The following is an 18,677-nucleotide window of genomic DNA, read 5'->3' on the forward strand; positions in this document are numbered from 1 at the left end:
TTCCCGGCACTCCCCAGTGTCTCCAGGCCTCCACATTTATCTCTGCTTATTCCTCTTTTCCTGGAGCCCTCCTTCGGGCAGCTTTGAGAATGGGTGCAAAGGAGGGGATTTTGAGGCCACTGCAGACTTTTCCTGGGGGCTCTCTCGCTCTGGCACCTGCTTGGGGTGCTCTCTCTCAGTAAGCCCCTTTGGAGCAAGCAGGTTCTCAGTTTGCCTCGACCACCTCCTCCCACACCCCCTCCCCACAGTGGGCTTCCTGTTCCTCACTGCCACTTCCCTCCACCACCGGTCTTCTTGCCCTAGGCTCCTGCTGGCATGAACAAAGTCTCCCAGATCAGCAGCAGGGACAAGGGGTTGCACTGCCAGGAGTGGTGTGTTCCAAGGCCACCAGACTCCTGTGCTCTCCCCATCCACCTGTTCACCTCCACACGCACTTCTGAGTTCCTCGAGAATTGCTCATCATCTTCAATGACAACTGTGCGGCCAACACTCTGCCTTCAAGGCGGTGAGGAGAGATGCTACCGCTTCCCTGCCACACACATCCCACATGTTTTTAGACTACTTAAGATGAATATAGCAAGTGCCTCCTCTACACCAGGGCTCACACAGCACATACACCATGCTGCTCCTCCCTTGCGAGGGGTCAGGGTCCCCAGACTCTGCCCCTCCCAGGCCCCAAGCACACCCAACCCACACACCACAGAGGGGCCGTGAGGGCCGGTGCCTGTTTCTTCTCATCTCCCTCACCTACGTAACCGTCCTGCTGCCAGCAAACATACCATCCCACAGGTCCTGTGACCTCCAAAGGCACAAGCACTCCCAGAAACAAGGGGAGCTGCTGTGGAGCCTGGAGGGGGAGCCCAGACAATGGAGAGGCTCTCTCTGCACACAAGAGCCACCTGCTTCCCTGCCACACCTCATCCAAGCTCCAGCCAGAGAGACATTTCACCATTTTTCTAGCTATACAGGTAGCACTTAGGAGAACTGGCAAAACAGAGAAATCCAAACTTTCATACGATTGGTTTAATTTTTTTTTCAGCAGGAAAAAAAAGAATAAAGTTACAAGATTCTTTTAATATTTTCACAATGTTAAAACTAAAACTGAGCTCTAGGCTATGTGTGTAAGTAAATCTAAAACACAAAAGGGTTAAATAAGATCTTCTCTTTTAAAGATACAAGAATTTAAGCTTTCCTTACATTTAACAAACTTCACAGAACAGATACTGCAGGGGAACAAGCCCTCCCCCCACCCCCAGCTCTACCATCAGGAAGTGAACATGGGCTGTGAGCCCTCTGTGCCACTGGGCTCCCTGGAGAGCCTGCTCCCATCCCTGCCTCGAAGCAGCAGCGGTGGGGCCTGAGGAGGGCCGGAAGGGCACGGGGGGGCGGGAGGGGCCTCTTCGGGATCAGAGCTTGGCGGGGGCCTAGGCGGGCCGCCTCACTGAGGATGGCCATGTACTGGCCAGAGGGCCGTGGCTTGACAACAGTGGTAAACGCAGGCAGACCCGGCCCCTCTGCCCTAGGCTGCCCTAGAGCAAGACACCGGTCTGGGTCCTGAAGCAAGAATAAGGCTGGAGATTTTGCAGCGGATTCCACTCTGGTGGGGATGGGATGGGAGGAAGAGGTTGGTAAGAGCATGATTTCCTATTTCAGTATTCCGGATCAAAAAACATTTGTAGTTGCAGGTGTTTGGCTGTGAACTGCAGAGTCGAACTGTTGGTCGTGGTATAAAAGGGAAAGTTTGCTGGGTTAAGCTATTCCAGGAGCTTGTGTGTGGGCAGATCCAAGCCACCTCTGCAGGAGCCTGGAACTCTTACCAGCCCGGACCAGATGGGGTCTCTGGCCCATTCAACCCTGTTCAGGCCTTCCAGAGAATCTTAATCCTGTCTCCCCTCCCCACCCCCACCAGATCAGTGATGATTCCCTAACTTGGGCAAACAGGCCCATATCCACCCTCCTCACCTGGCCTGAGCTACCACGGCTACCGACTCCTCTCTACCCGCAGGAAAAGACACGGGCTGAGAAACATGGCCTCCCACCCCCAGTGCGGAGCAAATGTCTCACTCAGAACTGGGCCACGGCCATGAACCACTGTTCTAGACAGATCACCCCGCTGCCCCTGTCACGCAGGCTGCCTCCCCTTCCTAAACTTGCTATGTGGTAGAGGTCGTCCCCTGGACTATGGAGCTGCACAGACGCAAGGGGCTGGGTCATGGCATCGTCTTCTTGGCCCAGAGAGGGCTGGACAGGCAGCCACTGGAGGGGGCAGAGGCTGTGGGCGGCAGCGTCCCACATGCTCCCCCCCAGCCTTTCTACTGATTCCCGTTGGCTATGAAATGTCTTTTTAAAAACCCCCAATATAGAAATCTAGCTGCAGAGGCCAGTCCGTAGATCTCAGCCGCAGCTGCTGTGCTGTAATTAGCCTTATTTGATCAATTGCCAGATCCCTGCACTTGGCAAATGGCAAACCAGAGCCAGTGAGGTCAGGGTGCACCCCTGGAGCTTCTCATGACCGTGGGTCCTGTATAGAAAAGATGGGTCTCGTACATGGACTAGTCTTCAGTGGAGCTAATTTTCAAAGTGAGGTTATTGTTTCTCTTCTCGTGTGCTGAGAGAGTTTTTTTCATAGCAAGTCAGGTAAAAAATTTTCCTAAGAACCTACCCCCCCACCCCCATTTCCAGCTCTGTGGGAGAGCGAAGCCACCACTCAGCCCAGCCACATGGCCAGTCTCAAAAGCCTCCTGTGGCCAAGGCACGCGTGGCCATCAGGTATCCTGGCTACTGGGACTAAGGATAAGTGAAGAGGTGAAAGGCCGAACATTAACCAGAGTTTCTGGCAAAGCCACGTGCGTCATAGGAACTTTAACACCAGCTTCTACTCCTCTATTAACTCAGAGTCTCCATCTGGAACACTTTCCGCTTAAGGCTTTTTATAAGTTTGACTCCAGCAGTGACAGGTATGTGTTGTTTTAAATCCACTAGCCATGCTCAAAAAAAAAATATTCTTCATGTTTTAATTTTATACAATGGCTAGCAGGCACCTTAGTAACCAGCCAGAAATCAATTTCAACCACCATCAACCCCTAAACTACAGTACCAGGACGGCTGGCTAAAGAAAGGAAACGGACTGGCTGTAGTCTGATGCGTGCCCAGTACAAGGTGTCTGGCTGACTTTGTCCTAAATAAGGCTAACATTAGTGAACTAAGAACAGCGTCATGTGGCGGCCGTGCCTGGCCTTCAGGAGCACCCCTCCCCAATGCGCTGGCAGGAGCGCCCCACTTTCCGGTCCAGTTTCACCATTTTCATGATGGCTTCCTCTCGGCCGCGGCCCATGTGGTCGAACGTACAGTCATGCTGCTCGGGGAGGCGATGTAACATACAGAACACATAACCTGCAACAGTGGGAGAAGCAGAAAAGACACACAGTTAGGGTGGCCTCCAAACGCACAAAGCCCAGCGCTCATTCTGGGCTGGAGGGCGGGAGGACAGCCGCCACCGGTAAGGAAGGGGGCCTGTGCCTTCCCATCTCCCAGCTCTTCCTCCAGTCAGTCCAGGGGCCTCTCGATGTCCAAGCGTGGCTGCTCAGACGCTGACTCTGCATTCAACGCTGCTCCTGCCTGAATCCTGAAAGTGGAACCCCAAAGATGACTGGTGCAGTGAGACACACCCCCTTTCCCAGGAGATGAGTGGGTTCTGAGCCCCCTCCTTCCCCACCAAACAGGGGAGAAGGCAGAGAGCAACCAGCTCAGCACTTTTTCAGCTTGGGCAAACTGTAACATACACCACAGGACACCCACCACTTCTAGGAGGCAGGGAGGGAGCAGGAATGATTACGGCTTAAACTACATTCTACCTCCTGTATGGTGAGGGCTTAGGGAGATGGTGGGTGTGATCAAACCACAGCCTACAAGGGAGTGGAGGCTCTCAGAAGAAAATGGATTATTTCAAGCGCTGGAAAAGGTATACGTATAAGTAGGGGGAAGAACAGAAATGTTGCCCTCTAATCGCCAGCCACCTCAAAGGAACCTGATGCTTCTAACTCCACCTGGTAGGTCAGAAGGCTGCAGGGCTGCTCCTCTTTCCGGAGCAGAGAAGTCAAGGGAGACACTGATGAGGCAAGCAGAACAAAGGACCCAGGAGAGGCCCAGAGAGAAAGGAAATGGTACAGGTGAAGTCTCTCTGGAAGAAACAGCAAGAGGAGGCCCTCAGGGAGTCTGCAGGAAGCTCAGAGGACAAAGGCAACACAGAGGTGCCAAGGATCTGGCCCTTTCCCTTTCCATTCTGCTCAATTTCAAACTGCTGATGGGTGTATGGATGTGTGTTTGGGGGTGGGGGTGGGGAGACAGACAGCTGATGTCACCTATGTCTGTCTTGCCCCCTCTCTCTCAGGGAGGGGGAGGGGAGATCCAGGCTGGGAAGACACCTGCCTGTGCTGGCTGGCCCCCCTGTCCCCACTCACACCGTCAGTCCTATGTGGCCATACTTCCAGGCCCCACGCGCCTACACCAGGTCCACAGGACTGACCTGCAGGCGAACCTTCCCTAAACCTCCTCTCCCTGGGCACCTGGGCAGGCATCCCACAGCAGCCCTTCCAGGCCAATGCTCTCTTCACAAACAACATCTCTTCCCAGAGACGACTTTTTTTTTCCCCCTGAGACTTCTTTTACGCCTAGATCTCACTGCCCAGAGTGAATGAGCAGCCACCTCTTGTAAAGCACGGTGCATCCATGTCTACATCCTCAATTTCTTTTCTTTTCAGAGCTGAAGGGTGGAGGCAGTGATTTTAGAAGAAGAGCATTAGTTGAAGCAAAGATGAGTGGCCAGGACAGGCAACAGTTGTTAAGATTCACTTCATCTAGAGAACATTCTTCACCTGATAGAACCCTGCTCAGACGCCTTGAGCTCACGCTGTGTACAGAACACGTGCACATGGCCCGGGGGCCTGAGTGACCAGGCTGAGCCTGGACCATCCACTGTGAGAAAAAAACGCATTATTAACTGCTTCCCAGGGAGAGCAGGGCAATGTTTGGCTCTAAATTGGGACTGGGTTTAAGGAAAAGAAAGAACGCAGATGAAATTTTTGTCTCCCGAGAAGCCAAGCTCCCCCTTGGTCCAAAAGCAAAGTTAAGATTAATGAGCTCATGTGTTATATTTACTGATAAGTTCATTACTCGTAGATACCGGATAGCAGTTGTCTTTGTCCTAAAGGACTTCCCAGCCTAAGCACGGATGGCCTCGATACGCATCCTCCATCTAACAAGCACAACTGCCTTTCGGGAGCAAAGCCCACCTGGAGGGGGAGAACCTGCTCCTAAGGTTGGGGCCTGGGGTGGGGTACCACAGTATGGTGGCATGATGTGTGTGAGGACAGTTATGTTACCAAGTCCTGACACACTTCTATAACCTCAGCACCTACAATAAGGGGTGGGAGAACCCCTGCTGTCCCTTCCCTTCCTTTTTTTTTTCAAGATGCTGGGATGATGCAGGAGAAGGTCCCAGGTGCTCTTCTCTACTTCTGACAAACGGTGCTGGCTGAATCAAAGTAGCAGGAAATGGATTACTTCTGAAATTAACTCGGCCCTGGCTCAGCCTAACACCTCATTAGTCAAAGGCAGACTGGGGTGGAGGGGAGAGGCTGTAGTCTTGTTCTTACCACACACCCCCACAACCTTGATTAGCGCTTGCCTTCCGCTGGCTAGGGAGCTGCCACCTCGGGATCAGAGAACCCCAGGCTCCATCTGGAAAAGGAAGCAGGCCGTGACAACCACAGCAGCTGCCTGATACACTCTCTCCCGGCCTGAGGATCCTCCAGCCAGCCAGAAACACCTCGTTTCTCCATTCGAGTTCTGTGTACCTCTGTTAGACACAACTTGACACTTGGCTTTGATTTCTACAAGGTGAAAACCACTATACAGCAGCTACACTTGGGAGCGGCATGGGTAACAGTTAGAATATATGGCACTGTCATTCACTACAGAAAAGTCTCGGGAAATTCTGGAAGGCTAGCTGTCCAAGTTGCTGCACTGAGGTTATTAGCTGACATAAATTAAGCTCAATCCCCTCTTCTGTCAGGGTCATTCTCCAAAAGGAAGTTACATGCTGGAACTTGTCCCAAATGCTGAGTAGACATTATCCATTGACCGCAGCCAGTTGGCTAAACGCATGGCTAAACACATGTCCATGTCAGCGCTGGGGAGTGGGCGGCTCTGGATACAGGGGAGGGCAGGAATGACTGGTGGGTGGGACGAATCTCTGTCCTTTTCTTGGTACCCACAGGTCTGTTACCAGAAACCTCTGCAAGTGTCACGAACTCTCAATTACTCTCTGATTGAATTCTGTAGACCAAGCTGGATATGGAGAAATGAGTTCAGGCTGCTGGGGAAGATGACTGTTCTTAATTTCAGTGATGAACACCATTTTAAAGCACAAGGGGATTTACAGCCTCTATCTGTACCAGACAATTCTCCACACTGTTTGTTCATTAGCAACCAACTGGGGCCTTTCCAGAGAGGGTCAACCAAGGCAGTGTCTGAAGGGACGAAAGCACAGAGGACGTGAACTGGCCAGCTGAGATGCAGTATGAGTTTGGCGTCATCCCCCAGGGTACCATACAATTCTTTTTTCCCTGATTTATTTTTTTTTAAGATTTTATTTATTTATTTGACAGACAGAGATCATAAGTGGGCAGAGAGGCAGGCAGAGAGAGAGGAAAGGAAGCAGGCTCCCCGCTGAGCAGAGAGCCCGATGCGGGACTCGATCCCAGGACCCTGGGATCATGACCTGAGCCGAAGGCAGCGGCTTAACCCACTGAGCCACCCAGGCGCCCTTTTCCCTGATTTAAAAAACGATGTATCAAAATTGGAATACTCACTCATGTGCATATGTAACAGTCCATATCCATGTGCTCCTTACGGCCCCAAAGTTCAGTGACACGCGGTTTGAAAAATAGTTTCAATATACTTTTCCCTACAATAACTATATACCACATAGTACTTTAGAAGGATGAGGAGGGATCAGGGGGTGGAGAATATGATTAAAAGGACACTGATCCCTAAAACAGAAGGAAAACACCCAAAGCAAAGCTTTTGAAAATATGATCTGCCTGCTAAATGTGCTTTAACTTCAGCCCTTTCCTTGCCATCTCATGTGACTGGCTACCCTGCTCCTTACAGCCCCAGATTACTGGTTTTCCATGACATACTGGCCTGGGAGGCAGCTGCAGAGCTCCTGTAAGGCCACCAGCGTTGTCTTCAATAAACCTGCACAAAACACTCAAGAACCTGTGTGCACGTTTTCTTTGTTTGCTGGCACTGAAGAGCAATTTGGGACGAGCCCTTGATTAAAAAGGGAGGGTGCAGAAGGCTCTCTGAGCACTTTGTTCTATAGCCTACCTTCCTTCCATGGCCACTCCCTGGCTTCTGACAGGTCATCCTGTATGTAGAAAGAGGGACAGCAGGCAGACTACAGGTGATATCAATCAGCCCCTCCCTGGCTGCTGAGCTAGAAGGTCTCCAGCAGCTACGCCCTCAGTCTGAAAAAATCTTGAACTAAGCAGCCAGCATTAGGAGAGAAGAGGCTGCCTGCCTAGATGCCCCAGAGGCTGACCTACCTGGGCTCATCCTGGGTTGCCCAAGTCTGTGGCTGTGGACAGCGAGAGATGGGAGGATATCAGAAGCTTCCCTAACTCTGTCACTATCACAGACACAGGATTATAGCAGACAGCAAGAAAACATAATTTGAGGACTATCTAACCCTCTGTCCAGAAAGGCTATATCCCACATGAGAAATAACAAAGCGCTCCTGATGAGGACCTGGGGCCTGTGGCAGCCAAGAGCCATATGCCACATCAGCCTGAAGACGCCCAACACCCAATGGCCCTGAAAACACATTCAACGCAAAACAGAACTGAGGCTCATTTCTCCAAGACGCACAAAGATCTGAAGGGCAGCTTTCATTCGGTGGGAACCAAACTTGACCTGACCCTTCAGCTTTTAAAGCTAACATCTGGAAGTCATACTGTTCATCTTAATGTCCTCATCCACAGTTAAAACCTCACATCTGCTTACACAGGGAGGGGGTTTGGGTATCTCGAGACTCAACATACAGGACCCAGAACAATTTGCACAAATGCCGTCATCGAAGATGACAGCCAACACCTTGCTCTAAGTGCTATGAAAGCTGTAACACTGGTTCCTGTTTACTGACTTGTTTACAAAAATCCACAACAATCACTGCCCAAGAGGAACACTGGGAAAGCTTGTCCCAGACCCTGTGTCCTTTACCTCTCACTAGTGCTGGTAGGCAGGGCCCTGAGGGCAGCTGAACCAGATAACAACCGCCTTAGTGGCCAGCTCTGCCCTTCCACGGCCCCCCACCCACAAGCCCGAGGAAATAGCCAAGTACGGGGGTCAGGGAAGGTGGGTGCAGGAGCTGGGGGCAGAGGGAGGGAGGCAACCTTATATCCTGCAAGCAGTGCCCACCCTTGGCTGAGGCCCTCTCTCACCAACACAACCACCCCCCCACCACCCCTGCCAAGCACTTCCCTCCAAGCTCTAAGAATTAAGCAGGGGCTGAACCTTTTTTCATGGAATTTCCCAAGGGAGATAAAGCAATGCTAAAATCCACATTCAAAGGCTGAGTCCTTCACATTTTTATTCAATCCCTGTCAGACAGAAATGCTATCAGTTTTATCTTAGACTATTTATTTTATTTTATTTTTTTTTTTATTTTTTTTTTTTTAAGATTTTATTTATTTATTTGACAGAGAGAGATCACAAGTAGACAGAGAGGCAGGCAGAGAGAGAGAGAGAGGGAAGCAGGCTCCCTGCTGAGCAGAGAGCCCGATGCGGGACTCGATCTCAGGACCCTGAGATCATGACCTGAGCCGAAGGCAGCGGCTTAACCCACTGAGCCACCCAGGCGCCCTTTATTTTATTTTTTAAAAAAGATTTTATTTATGAGAGAGAAGAGAGAGAGCACAAGCGGTAGGGAGGGGCAGAGCCAAAGGGAGAAACAAACTCCCCACTGAGCAGGGAGCCTGACACAGGGCTGGATCCTGGGGACTCTGGGATCATGACCTGAGCTGAAGGCAGACACTTCACCCACTGGGCCAGCCAGGTGCCCCCAAGCAGTACTATTCAAAGTTGGCAAAGCTGGGCAGCCCTGGATACTCCTGGACTTCAGTTAAACATTTGTTTTCTTGCAGATCCCACAACCCCAGCTTGAAGGCTCACCCGCAGTGGCAGTTTTAGTAAAGCCGCAGACCGGGGCAAGCCAGCCTCAGCTCACTTTTTACGTCACTTACAAGAAATATTTTAAACGTTCTTGCTCATTTGAATTTCAAATTGCCAAAGGTTCAAGAAGAAACTAAAACTACTGACAAGCCTTGGGGCTGGAGGCCTATGACATGACCCACTGGTGCACAGCCATCTGCGCACACACGTCCTTCCCGGCGCACCTGCCCACCAGCTCTGGAGGCTGTGCTGGCCGCAGAGTGGTCCTGAGGCCCAGGCAGGAGGAAAATCAGAGACTGCTCCTACATAGGAGCATGGGCTCCAGCAAACAGAACTTACCCGAGACCTCCCAAAGCTTCCTGAAGAAACCTGGCAATGGACACTCCCAACCCATCAACAGAAACCACCTGTGATCCATGTGCCTATTTAAAGAACAGATGACAAATATTCCTGACCCATGTGTCTGAAATGACCAGGCAAGCTCGTTAGAAAAAAGAATCACATTTTTTTCCAGCAAGGTAAAAGTTTCTTAAAGCTCAGGACAGCAAGCTGACCTCATAGCTCATTTGTAAGTGCGTGCTGGGATCAGCAGGCGGCTACAGGAAAGCTTGCTGGAAAGCATTAGCCATTTATACCCCCACCAGCAGCAAGCCCGGATTACACCACATCTACTGACCCAACGCCCAAGGCAGAATTTGCAGCACAGAAATGTATTAAAGGATCTTATTGCATTTTATTTCATCAGACCCATGGTACGGGCAAAGCAGCTGCAGGTGTTTCAGGAATGGAATAGGGTCCGCTTTACATTCTCCTCCACCTCTGGCTCTGCGTGGTGGAGGGAAAAGCATCACACTCCAAAAAGCAGCACTGCATATCCTGGCTCACGAGCCAGGAGGCACAGTGCTTAGCTAGGCTTGGGGAGAGAACGGGTGGATGGACATCAATCTGTCCATTCCTCAGAGGGAAGGTGAATTTGCAATTTGGAAGAGCCTATTCTACTCGACAATTTAACAAAAAGCACTAAAACATACCAAGACAATTCTAAAACAGAAACAATCACTTGTTTTCCCCCAAACCAATTAAAATACCAGTTAGACACAAGCTAAATGCTAACACAAGAGGCAGTGTGACAGAAGGCAGAAGACGGGGCCTCTGTGCGACGAGCTCCTCACGCGGCTATGCACACTCAGCCCATGGCTCTGAGAGAACAGTCAGCAGCAGCGGAGAGAAAACTGTCCTGGTCCAGTGTGACGAAGCTCCTGACGCAGTCTGCACATACGTCATTGTAAAAGTATAAAAAATTCACCACTCTGGGTATCCTTTATCGCTCTCTAGACGGCTCCATTCTTGCAAAAACTTGAATGATCTCTTTCCTCTCCTCTGGGGGAAATGTGTGCCCTGTCCCAGTAATGTCTCCTGTCACCCAGCTCAGGAGGCCTCCCTTTCCTTGACCTGCCCCCCTGGTTCTAGCCTTCCCCCACCCAGGAAAACCTAGTCCTATTTTTGGCTCCGGGGGTGGGAAGTGGGGCAGGGCACCTGCACCAGAAAGGATACTGGGCCATCAACTCTGACTTGTGCAAACCCCCCTCCAAGCAAGCCCTATAACACCTCAGCGCCCAAGAGAAGGGGGCTGGCTGCTAGCTCACCTTCTCTGCTAGGCTGTTTTACCTACAGATGAACATATATTTAAAAACTAAGAGAAAATGGCTCTAGGTGGATTTTGCCACAGAAATACCAACTTGCTCTTTCAAACACCATTACATTTCAGTAGCCGAGAGCATTAGCCTCTTGGTACCTTGGGCAGTTTTAAGGATCTGGAAAACCCTAGGAGGTACTGCTACTCTGGCCTCCTCTCCATTCCCTCCCCCCACACCACCAGCCTCTCGGGGCCTCAGGAGAATAGTAAGGTACTGACAGGAAACTTCTATTTCTCAGGTGACCTTATCCTCCTCTCAGCAGACTTGAAATTTGTTTGCCTTTCTCTTGTCCTTTAAAAGATTACCTTCTCAAATGGAGCACTCTCCTAGAAAACTAGCTCCAAAGCTGCAATGGAGAAAAGAAAAAGGGCCCCACACATCCCACCCAAGAGCCACCGAGGGCACGGTCTGGGTGCAAAGGAGCAACTCTGCTACCAGGCCTGCCAGAGAACTGTGACCTGTTTAGCCAGCGCTGAAGACTACACAGGCAAGTCACAGAATATCAGTGGTGCTCGGACTATAAATGTTGTGTGTCTCTCTCCAGAATAACACTTGGAAAAGAAAGGAATACTTCTCCCATTTTTCTCTGTTGGCCTTCCACTTCATGTGGTGAGGTCATGGGAGAGTACAAAGATGACAGATTGGAGTTGGAGAGATCAATGGCTTAGTCCCACCCTTGCTGCTAGGGCAAGTCCCACAAACAGGGTAATCTCAAGGTCTCTTTCTGGATAACCCAGTGAAAAGCTTGTGCTTTGGAGCCAAAGTACTGGACTCAAATTCTAGCTGCACTGCTCTGACATTTAATCTTTTAGAGCCTCAGTTGTGCCTCTCATAAAATGGGGTTACAGACATGAAAGCAGCCAGTGCAAGGCAGGTTGGTTGCTGCTGGGATGGCTCTTCTGACTTTTGTTACCCCCTCACCTTACACAATAAAACACACTGGGACTTCAAGGCTGGGAGCCCCTTGCCCTGTTCCTTCCTCCTACTCTTCCTCCCCTTCACCTCTCAGTCTACTCCCTGGTTTCCTTCTCCTAAGTGAAGCTGCTACTGACACAGGAGAATGAATGTGAAATCTTCCTCTGGACATGCGATACACTTTCCTCTGCCCCCTGCACAAACCTCTCTGTACCGACTACACAGGCACAGTAAGTGACAAGCTCAGTAAAGCCTTCTGTTGAAGATATGCAAATGTTAGAGAAACTTGATTTAAATATATGAAGACTACACAGGGCAGCTGAGAAGGCACTCACTGGTTAGGGACACCATAAAAGGGACCTGGAAACTTTCCAAGGACAGTGGAGAGCAGCTCCTCTGCTCCTGTGGGGGCTTCTCCACAGCTATGGCCGTGAATTCTGCAAGCCCCTGTCACAATCAGAGGCAGTGCATGTGTGTTTCCCAGTTTGGTCACGTACTGACTGTGCGCTGAAGAGGCCATGTCTATCTCCCTGAGGGTGGCGGGCTGGGAGCTGCAGTGGAAGGAGGAATGAGAGAAAGGAACAGACTCTAGACACTCAGAGAACAATTATGCTTTTATCCAAACTGCACCAGTGTCCCGTGCACTTGTTCTGTGCTTCTTTTAAGAATGAGAAGTCTCGGAATGCAAGCTGGTGCAACCACTCTGGAAAACAGCATGGAGGTTCCTCAAAATGTTGAAAATAGAACTACCCTATGACCCAGCAATTGCACTGCTGGGTATTTACCCTAAAGATACAAACGTAGTGATCCGAAGGGGCACGTGCACCCGAATGTTTATAGCACCAATGTCTACAATAGCCAAACTATGGAAAGAACCTAGATGTCCATCAACAGACGAATGGATAAAGATGATGTGGTATATATACACAATGGAATACTATGCAGCCATCAAAAGAAATGAAATCTTGCCATTTGCGACGACGTGGATGGAACTAGAGGGTATCATGCTTAGTGAAATAAGTCAATCGGAGAAAGACAACTATCATATGATCTCCCTGATATGAGGGAGAGGAGATGCAACATGGGGGGTTAAGGGGGTAGGAGAAGAGTAAATGAAACAAGATGGAATTGGGAGGGAGACAAACCATAAGTGACTCTTAATCTCACAAAACAAACTGAGGGTTGATGGGGGGGGGTGGGATTATGGACACTGGGGAGGGTATGTGCTATGGTGAGTGCTGTGAAGTGTGTAAACCTGGCAATTCACAGACCTGTACCCCTGGGGATAAAAATATATGTTTATAAAAAATAAAAAAAAAAAAGGATGAGAAGTCTCTCTACATGCCTCTTGTTTCCACATTAACTCAAACAGGTCATGCTGAGGAGCTCAAGAGTGTAAGTATGCTCTTTTCTATTTTCACAAAATGTAAGCCTTAAAAGTCACAAGTCCCACAACAGACATCTGCTGTCCACCGTTCGAAGCATATGCAGAGGGGAGGGCAGAGAAACTCACTTCTTGATTCTCCATTTTTAAGGTCAGTTAATTTAAACACAGCCTCTTCTGGAGGGCAAGAGGCTTATTCAGCGGCAGAAGATTATTTCAGCTGTAGACAGGAGTTCAGGCTTGAAAAGAGACTATAGACTTCATACAGTTAAAACCCCCAATGAATGGACAGCCCACCCCAGGATTCTAGAGACTTCTTACCTGGCTGTGTGGGAGAAGCGGACCGCTGTGTGGGAGAAGCGGACCTCACAGCCCAATTCCCTTTCACCTGGAGAGTGGGTGGGGAGGGGGCTCAGATACAGTTACAGTCTGGCTATGTAACAAGCTCCATGAATGAAGCCTGCTCACTGCTAAATCCAATGGGCCCTTTTCAGTTCTCCTTGATAGCGTCTGGAACAGTTAACTACTCCTGAGGAGTCTGTGACTACTCCCATGGGCACAGGCTACTTTCCCTGATTTTGGTCTCCTGCACTAGTGTTAGAATTACTCAGTGCTGGACTCTCTTTTTGTCTCACCCCATACTTGCCCCAGGGTTTAAAGCCCTAACCATACATACCAACAACTTTGAAATTTCTCTCTCTGCTCCAGACCTCTCTCTTTGGAGGTCTATGCCTCTGGATCCCCTTATCTACTGATATCTTGGATACCTTAGACTTAAGGCATCCAAAATGGAACACTTGCTACTTCTTCAGCAATTTGCTTCTCTTTCAGTGTCCCCCACTCTAATAAAGAATGGGCTCACCCTGCTGCCAGTCACTCATGACAGAAGCCTAGGTCATCACTGATATCTTCCTCATTCTTCAACTACCAAGTCCTGTGGATCCTATTTCCAAAAATCAAATTCCTTCTCTTCCTTCCATCTCTATCACTGCCACCCAGTCAAAGCCACCAGTATCCCTCACCAGGGCTACTATAATAGCCTTCTCTGGGTGGCTGACGACCTCAAATCCAACCTGCTCACAGGAGCCACAGTGATTCCACACACCCCCGTCTCTGATAATCACACTCTTATTTAAACCCTTTAATGGTTTCCCAAGAAGGAAAATCAATTTCACCACCTTCGCTCACTCTCATGCCTTTCAGCCCTGCCCCCTGTACTCTATGTTCTAGACACACTGCCCTAACTAAATTCTGGCTTCTTCAGCTTCAATGGCTTTTCCTCAGGAAGAGCATCCTAGACCTTCAGACTAGTCTAGGGCCCTATTATCCACTGTTCATGGCATCCTGGACTTTTCCTTGAAGCACTGGTCATAACTATAATTGTAGGTATCATTTGTGTGTAATTTTCATTTAACTTATTTTCCTGTCTAGGTTTCATAAAAGCAAGGACTATACTTCTATAATTTAATGCCTCGAACAGTGGGTGGTTCACTCAGAATATTTCCACTGAATGATGAAGGAGAGGTTAGTTACAGACAGACTGTTTTCGGTACCTCTGGGGATAAGTAAAAGACTGTCAAGAGGTCAAGTGGCCAAATCCCATCTGCTCACCCTCACCTCTCTCAATAGCATGTGTCTCCTCTCCCTCTCTTACAGGATCTTCCCCTCAGCTTCTGTAGTATTCTGGGATATTCCTGATCTTCCTTCCACCTTGCCGGTTGCAGCTCCCTGGAATCCTCTACTGGCCTCCCTTCTGAAACCACCAGAGAAAGTAGTACTCTTACATTTTCATATATTCCTCCTTTTAAGTAAATCTCATCCAGACCCAAATCTTCAAGTACAGTCTAAATGCTAATGCATCTGGAATTTAGATTTCAACCACAACTTCTTCCTCTAAACTCCTATATCCAACGTACTCCTTGGAAAACACACTCAACTAGACTGGTTAACAGGAATCTCAACTGTAACATGTTCAAAACAGAACTTTTAGTCCTCTTGACTCCGTTATTGGCTGGTCTCCTAATCTTCCCTGCATCTGTGAATAATGGTACATCCACACAGCTGCTCAACCAGGACTCCTTGATTCCTCATTCCCTTACTCCTCACACCAACTTTTAGTAGTCTCATTGGATTTATTTCTAAATGATGTTCTGAATCTGCTCTGCTTCTCTCCATCATCTCACGGCAAAGGTCCTATGGGAAGAATGAGTACAGCACGCTGACAGAAGAGAACAAAGGCCAGCAGGGCTGGGATGGAGTGAGACCAAGCCTCCACCATGGTTAGCAAGAGCCCACAACGAGTTGCCCTCTTCTTCCTTTGCTGCCCTCCAAGCCTTCTCTTTCAGAGCAGTTAAAGGGATTTCTTTTCTTTTCTTTCTTGGTAACTGACTTGAGATGTACTTTTTAAATATTTGTTAATTAATTCCTGTTTGAATAGGTAATACATGAATATAACAGAAATTCAATTTGCATGAAATAATATTCAGCAAAAAGTTAGTCTCTCATCCCATTCTCTTAGTTACCCTCCCCAGAGGCAAAGCTACCACTACTACCAGTTCTTATGTATTCTTGATAGTCTATGCACAAGCATTGTGTTTATCTCCCAGAGGGACAGAAATGTAATATAAAATGTAAATCAGATCAAACCACTCCTTTGCCTAAAACCCTTCAATGCCTTCCCACTAATTTTAGAGTAAAATTCTAAGTCCTTACAAAGGCCTACTTGTCCCCTCTTCTAGTCCTGACTGCTTCTCCTCACACACTGTACTTCAACCACAGGGGCCACCTTTCTGGTCCCAATCTGCCCAGTTGTTCCTGCCTCAGGCCATTTTGCTGCTGTTCTCTTGATCTGGGGCACTTTCCTCCTAGTTCTCTGAATAGTCCTCCTAGCTTTTCTGTATCAGCTCAGCTTTCACCTCCTCCAGATGCTAGCCTCCCCCACCCCAACTTGCCCTTCTCATTCTGCCATCCTGTTACACCAGAGCACTTATTCCCATCAGAAAGTATCTCATTTATCTGTTCCCTTGTTTACTGCAACTCTCCCCCAAAGAATAAAAGCACCATGAGGTCAGGGGCTTTGTCAGTTTTATTCCCTGCTTTTCCTCTAGAACTCACGTAAGTAAACTGAATAAATAAATAATTTGAGTCAACATCTGACCATTAAAAACAGAAGAAAATTACTTCTAGCAATAAAAGAATGTTAATGCTGGTAACTTTGCCCCTCCCCACCACTCCTGGAGAGAGCAACACCATCACACATTCTATCTCCAATTACTCCAGTGAACAGAAGCACAGTGAGCACAATCTGAAACTATTATTGTCTGGCTTTGGATATTCTGTTGTTCTGCAGTAGCAGGTTTACTTTCCTAATTATGCTTTCCTATTGCCATTATTAATATCAGCCTATACTCCCTGAGCTCACTCTGAGAGGCAACCCAGAAATGTCCAAGATGCCATGAGACGCTCTCCTAGAGTTAAAAAAAACTTTGCTGTAACTCATGAGCACAAATGAGCTAAGTACATACAGATAATGAAGAACTGAACATCATCACCCAAATTCCCACTGATATTCATTTCCTACTCCACCCTGGCATTTTGGTCAATTACTCCAGATTCCGTGGAAAATTAATCCTGAGCTAACAATCCAGTTCAAAGAAAGAGCAGTTTAACTGATACAAGAGCATTAACACAAACCAGGCCCTTTAATCTGTAAATCTGGAAACCTTCCCTTCCCAGGCGCACCTGTAACACTGCAGTGTGCCGCTCTAGAGAGCACACGTCATCCCATGTCTTAATCACAAGGATGCACAGACCCTGTGGTGTGCTGACGCAGAGCTTCCATCTCCCAGGGGCCTTGGGGCAGACATGGTTCAAGAAGAGGAGATGTGAGTGTGTGGAGTGGCCTGCTGCTAGACAGCATAATCCCGTGAGGAAGAGACCGGCTCAGTGCCTCAAAGCACAAGCAGGCTGCCAGAAGACAAGGCCGCCATTACCCATAGGGATGTCTTCAACAGCAGCAGCCACTGCCTGCTACCTCCCACTCTACGGCCCAAGAACAATCCATCTGCATCCAAGCAATATCTTGACTGGTATTTAGAAAATTTTGGTCACAGGGTGCATCTAACACCTGCACAACATGCTTGTCCCTGTGCCTCTGCAGGCCCTGAACACTGCTGTGGAGAACTCGCCAGCATAACTGAAGTGGGCCTGGCTGTATGCCGCATAATAGAGCCACACAGGCCAGTGCCAGCTGCCTCCCAGTCACCCACCATGATACTGCATATTTTAGCAGGTACAAGAGCTGGTGAGGCCCCATGATCATGGACTAGGAGGTACCCAGAGCAAAGAGGAACCCTCCTTGTCATCTCTTCCTTCCAACAATGTTCCAGGCACTTTGTTGCGGGCTGAGAATCAACTAGACAGATGGGCGGCTCTATCTCTCAACTCCACAGGTGACAATACAGAAGGAGAACATCCTTCAAATCTCAGGAAGAAAGAAAGAAGCAAGGGCACCCTCCCAAGCTCACACTACCCCTTGAGTAAATGCCGGCCGACTTCCTGCACCCATCACACCTCCATTTCTGCCCTCTAGTCCTTCTCTACTTCGTTTCCTTCCACTTTCTCTCCAACACCTTTCCCCCAGCTCTTCTGTTTCTCGGGGTGCCTCAGTAGCTGTGGCTGCCCTGACACCTACTCTGACAGAAGGTGTTTTCTAGCCTGCAGGCTTAAAGAAAGGCCACGCTTAGTGATGGTGGCGAGTATCCACACTGGGCAGTTTCCACGTGCGCACCTCTCATCAGTCTGCAAAGCAAGCGGGAGAGGACTTCATGTCCTACTCGATTCCGCCTAACTCTGGGCAGGGATGGGAATGTCTGTGGGAAGGTGAGCTATTTCCTGGAGAAGCCAGCTGACCCAATTATTTTAGGCACTTCTCCAGTGAATTATAGGGCTGACTCATCCACTCTTTCCAGTCTCTGGCCACTGAACTCTGTTCCAACACTCCACAGTGAGTCTAAACTACTCCCATCTGTAGTGTGATAGCTCTTCTTCTCAGCTTGACAGCGCCTTCTCTCAGCACTTACTCTCTGCCTATCTAGCACTTGTGTGTTTGGAGTCTGGGTCTCATGCACTTCATGGGCCCCGTCCCACAGACACTCTCCCTCATGGCACTGAGTTTCAGAGACTGAACAGTTCTGGTGACATCACGCACTGAGAGCTTACATCCCACAAACACTGTGATGGGACTCTGGTTAGTGGGCAGATGAACTGTGTGCTAAGGTGGACTTCTCCGTATCTGCCTTTCAGTCAATGATAATGCCCCCCAAACGTAGATTTTCTTTTGAGAACACTGGCTACAGTATCAACCAACGCCACAGAGCTTGTGTGGCTATTTGTCACAGTCTTATTCAGGCTCATTGCCAGCAAAACGATAGCAAAACTTGAAGTGG

The 18,677-nt window shown here is 49.0% G+C and overlaps 1 protein-coding gene across 1 annotated transcript in view; it reads right to left on the reverse strand.

The window, feature by feature from the left end:
- Window positions 1–1,011: 1,011 nt before the first annotated feature.
- Window positions 1,012–18,677, reverse strand: part of LOC111147526 (zinc finger AN1-type containing 3) — a 346,816-nt gene continuing 329,150 nt past the window's right edge. The window contains exon 6 of the mRNA XM_022503589.1: window positions 1,012–3,393. Within this exon, the coding sequence (XP_022359297.1) occupies window positions 3,239–3,393 (155 nt within the window). The 3' untranslated portion in view covers window positions 1,012–3,238. The remainder of the gene's footprint in view (window positions 3,394–18,677) is intronic.

This window comes from Enhydra lutris, unplaced genomic scaffold (genome assembly GCF_002288905.1).
Source record: "Enhydra lutris kenyoni isolate GAN:26980312 unplaced genomic scaffold, ASM228890v2 scaffoldscaffold17, whole genome shotgun sequence".
Classification (NCBI taxonomy): domain Eukaryota; kingdom Metazoa; phylum Chordata; class Mammalia; order Carnivora; family Mustelidae; genus Enhydra; species Enhydra lutris.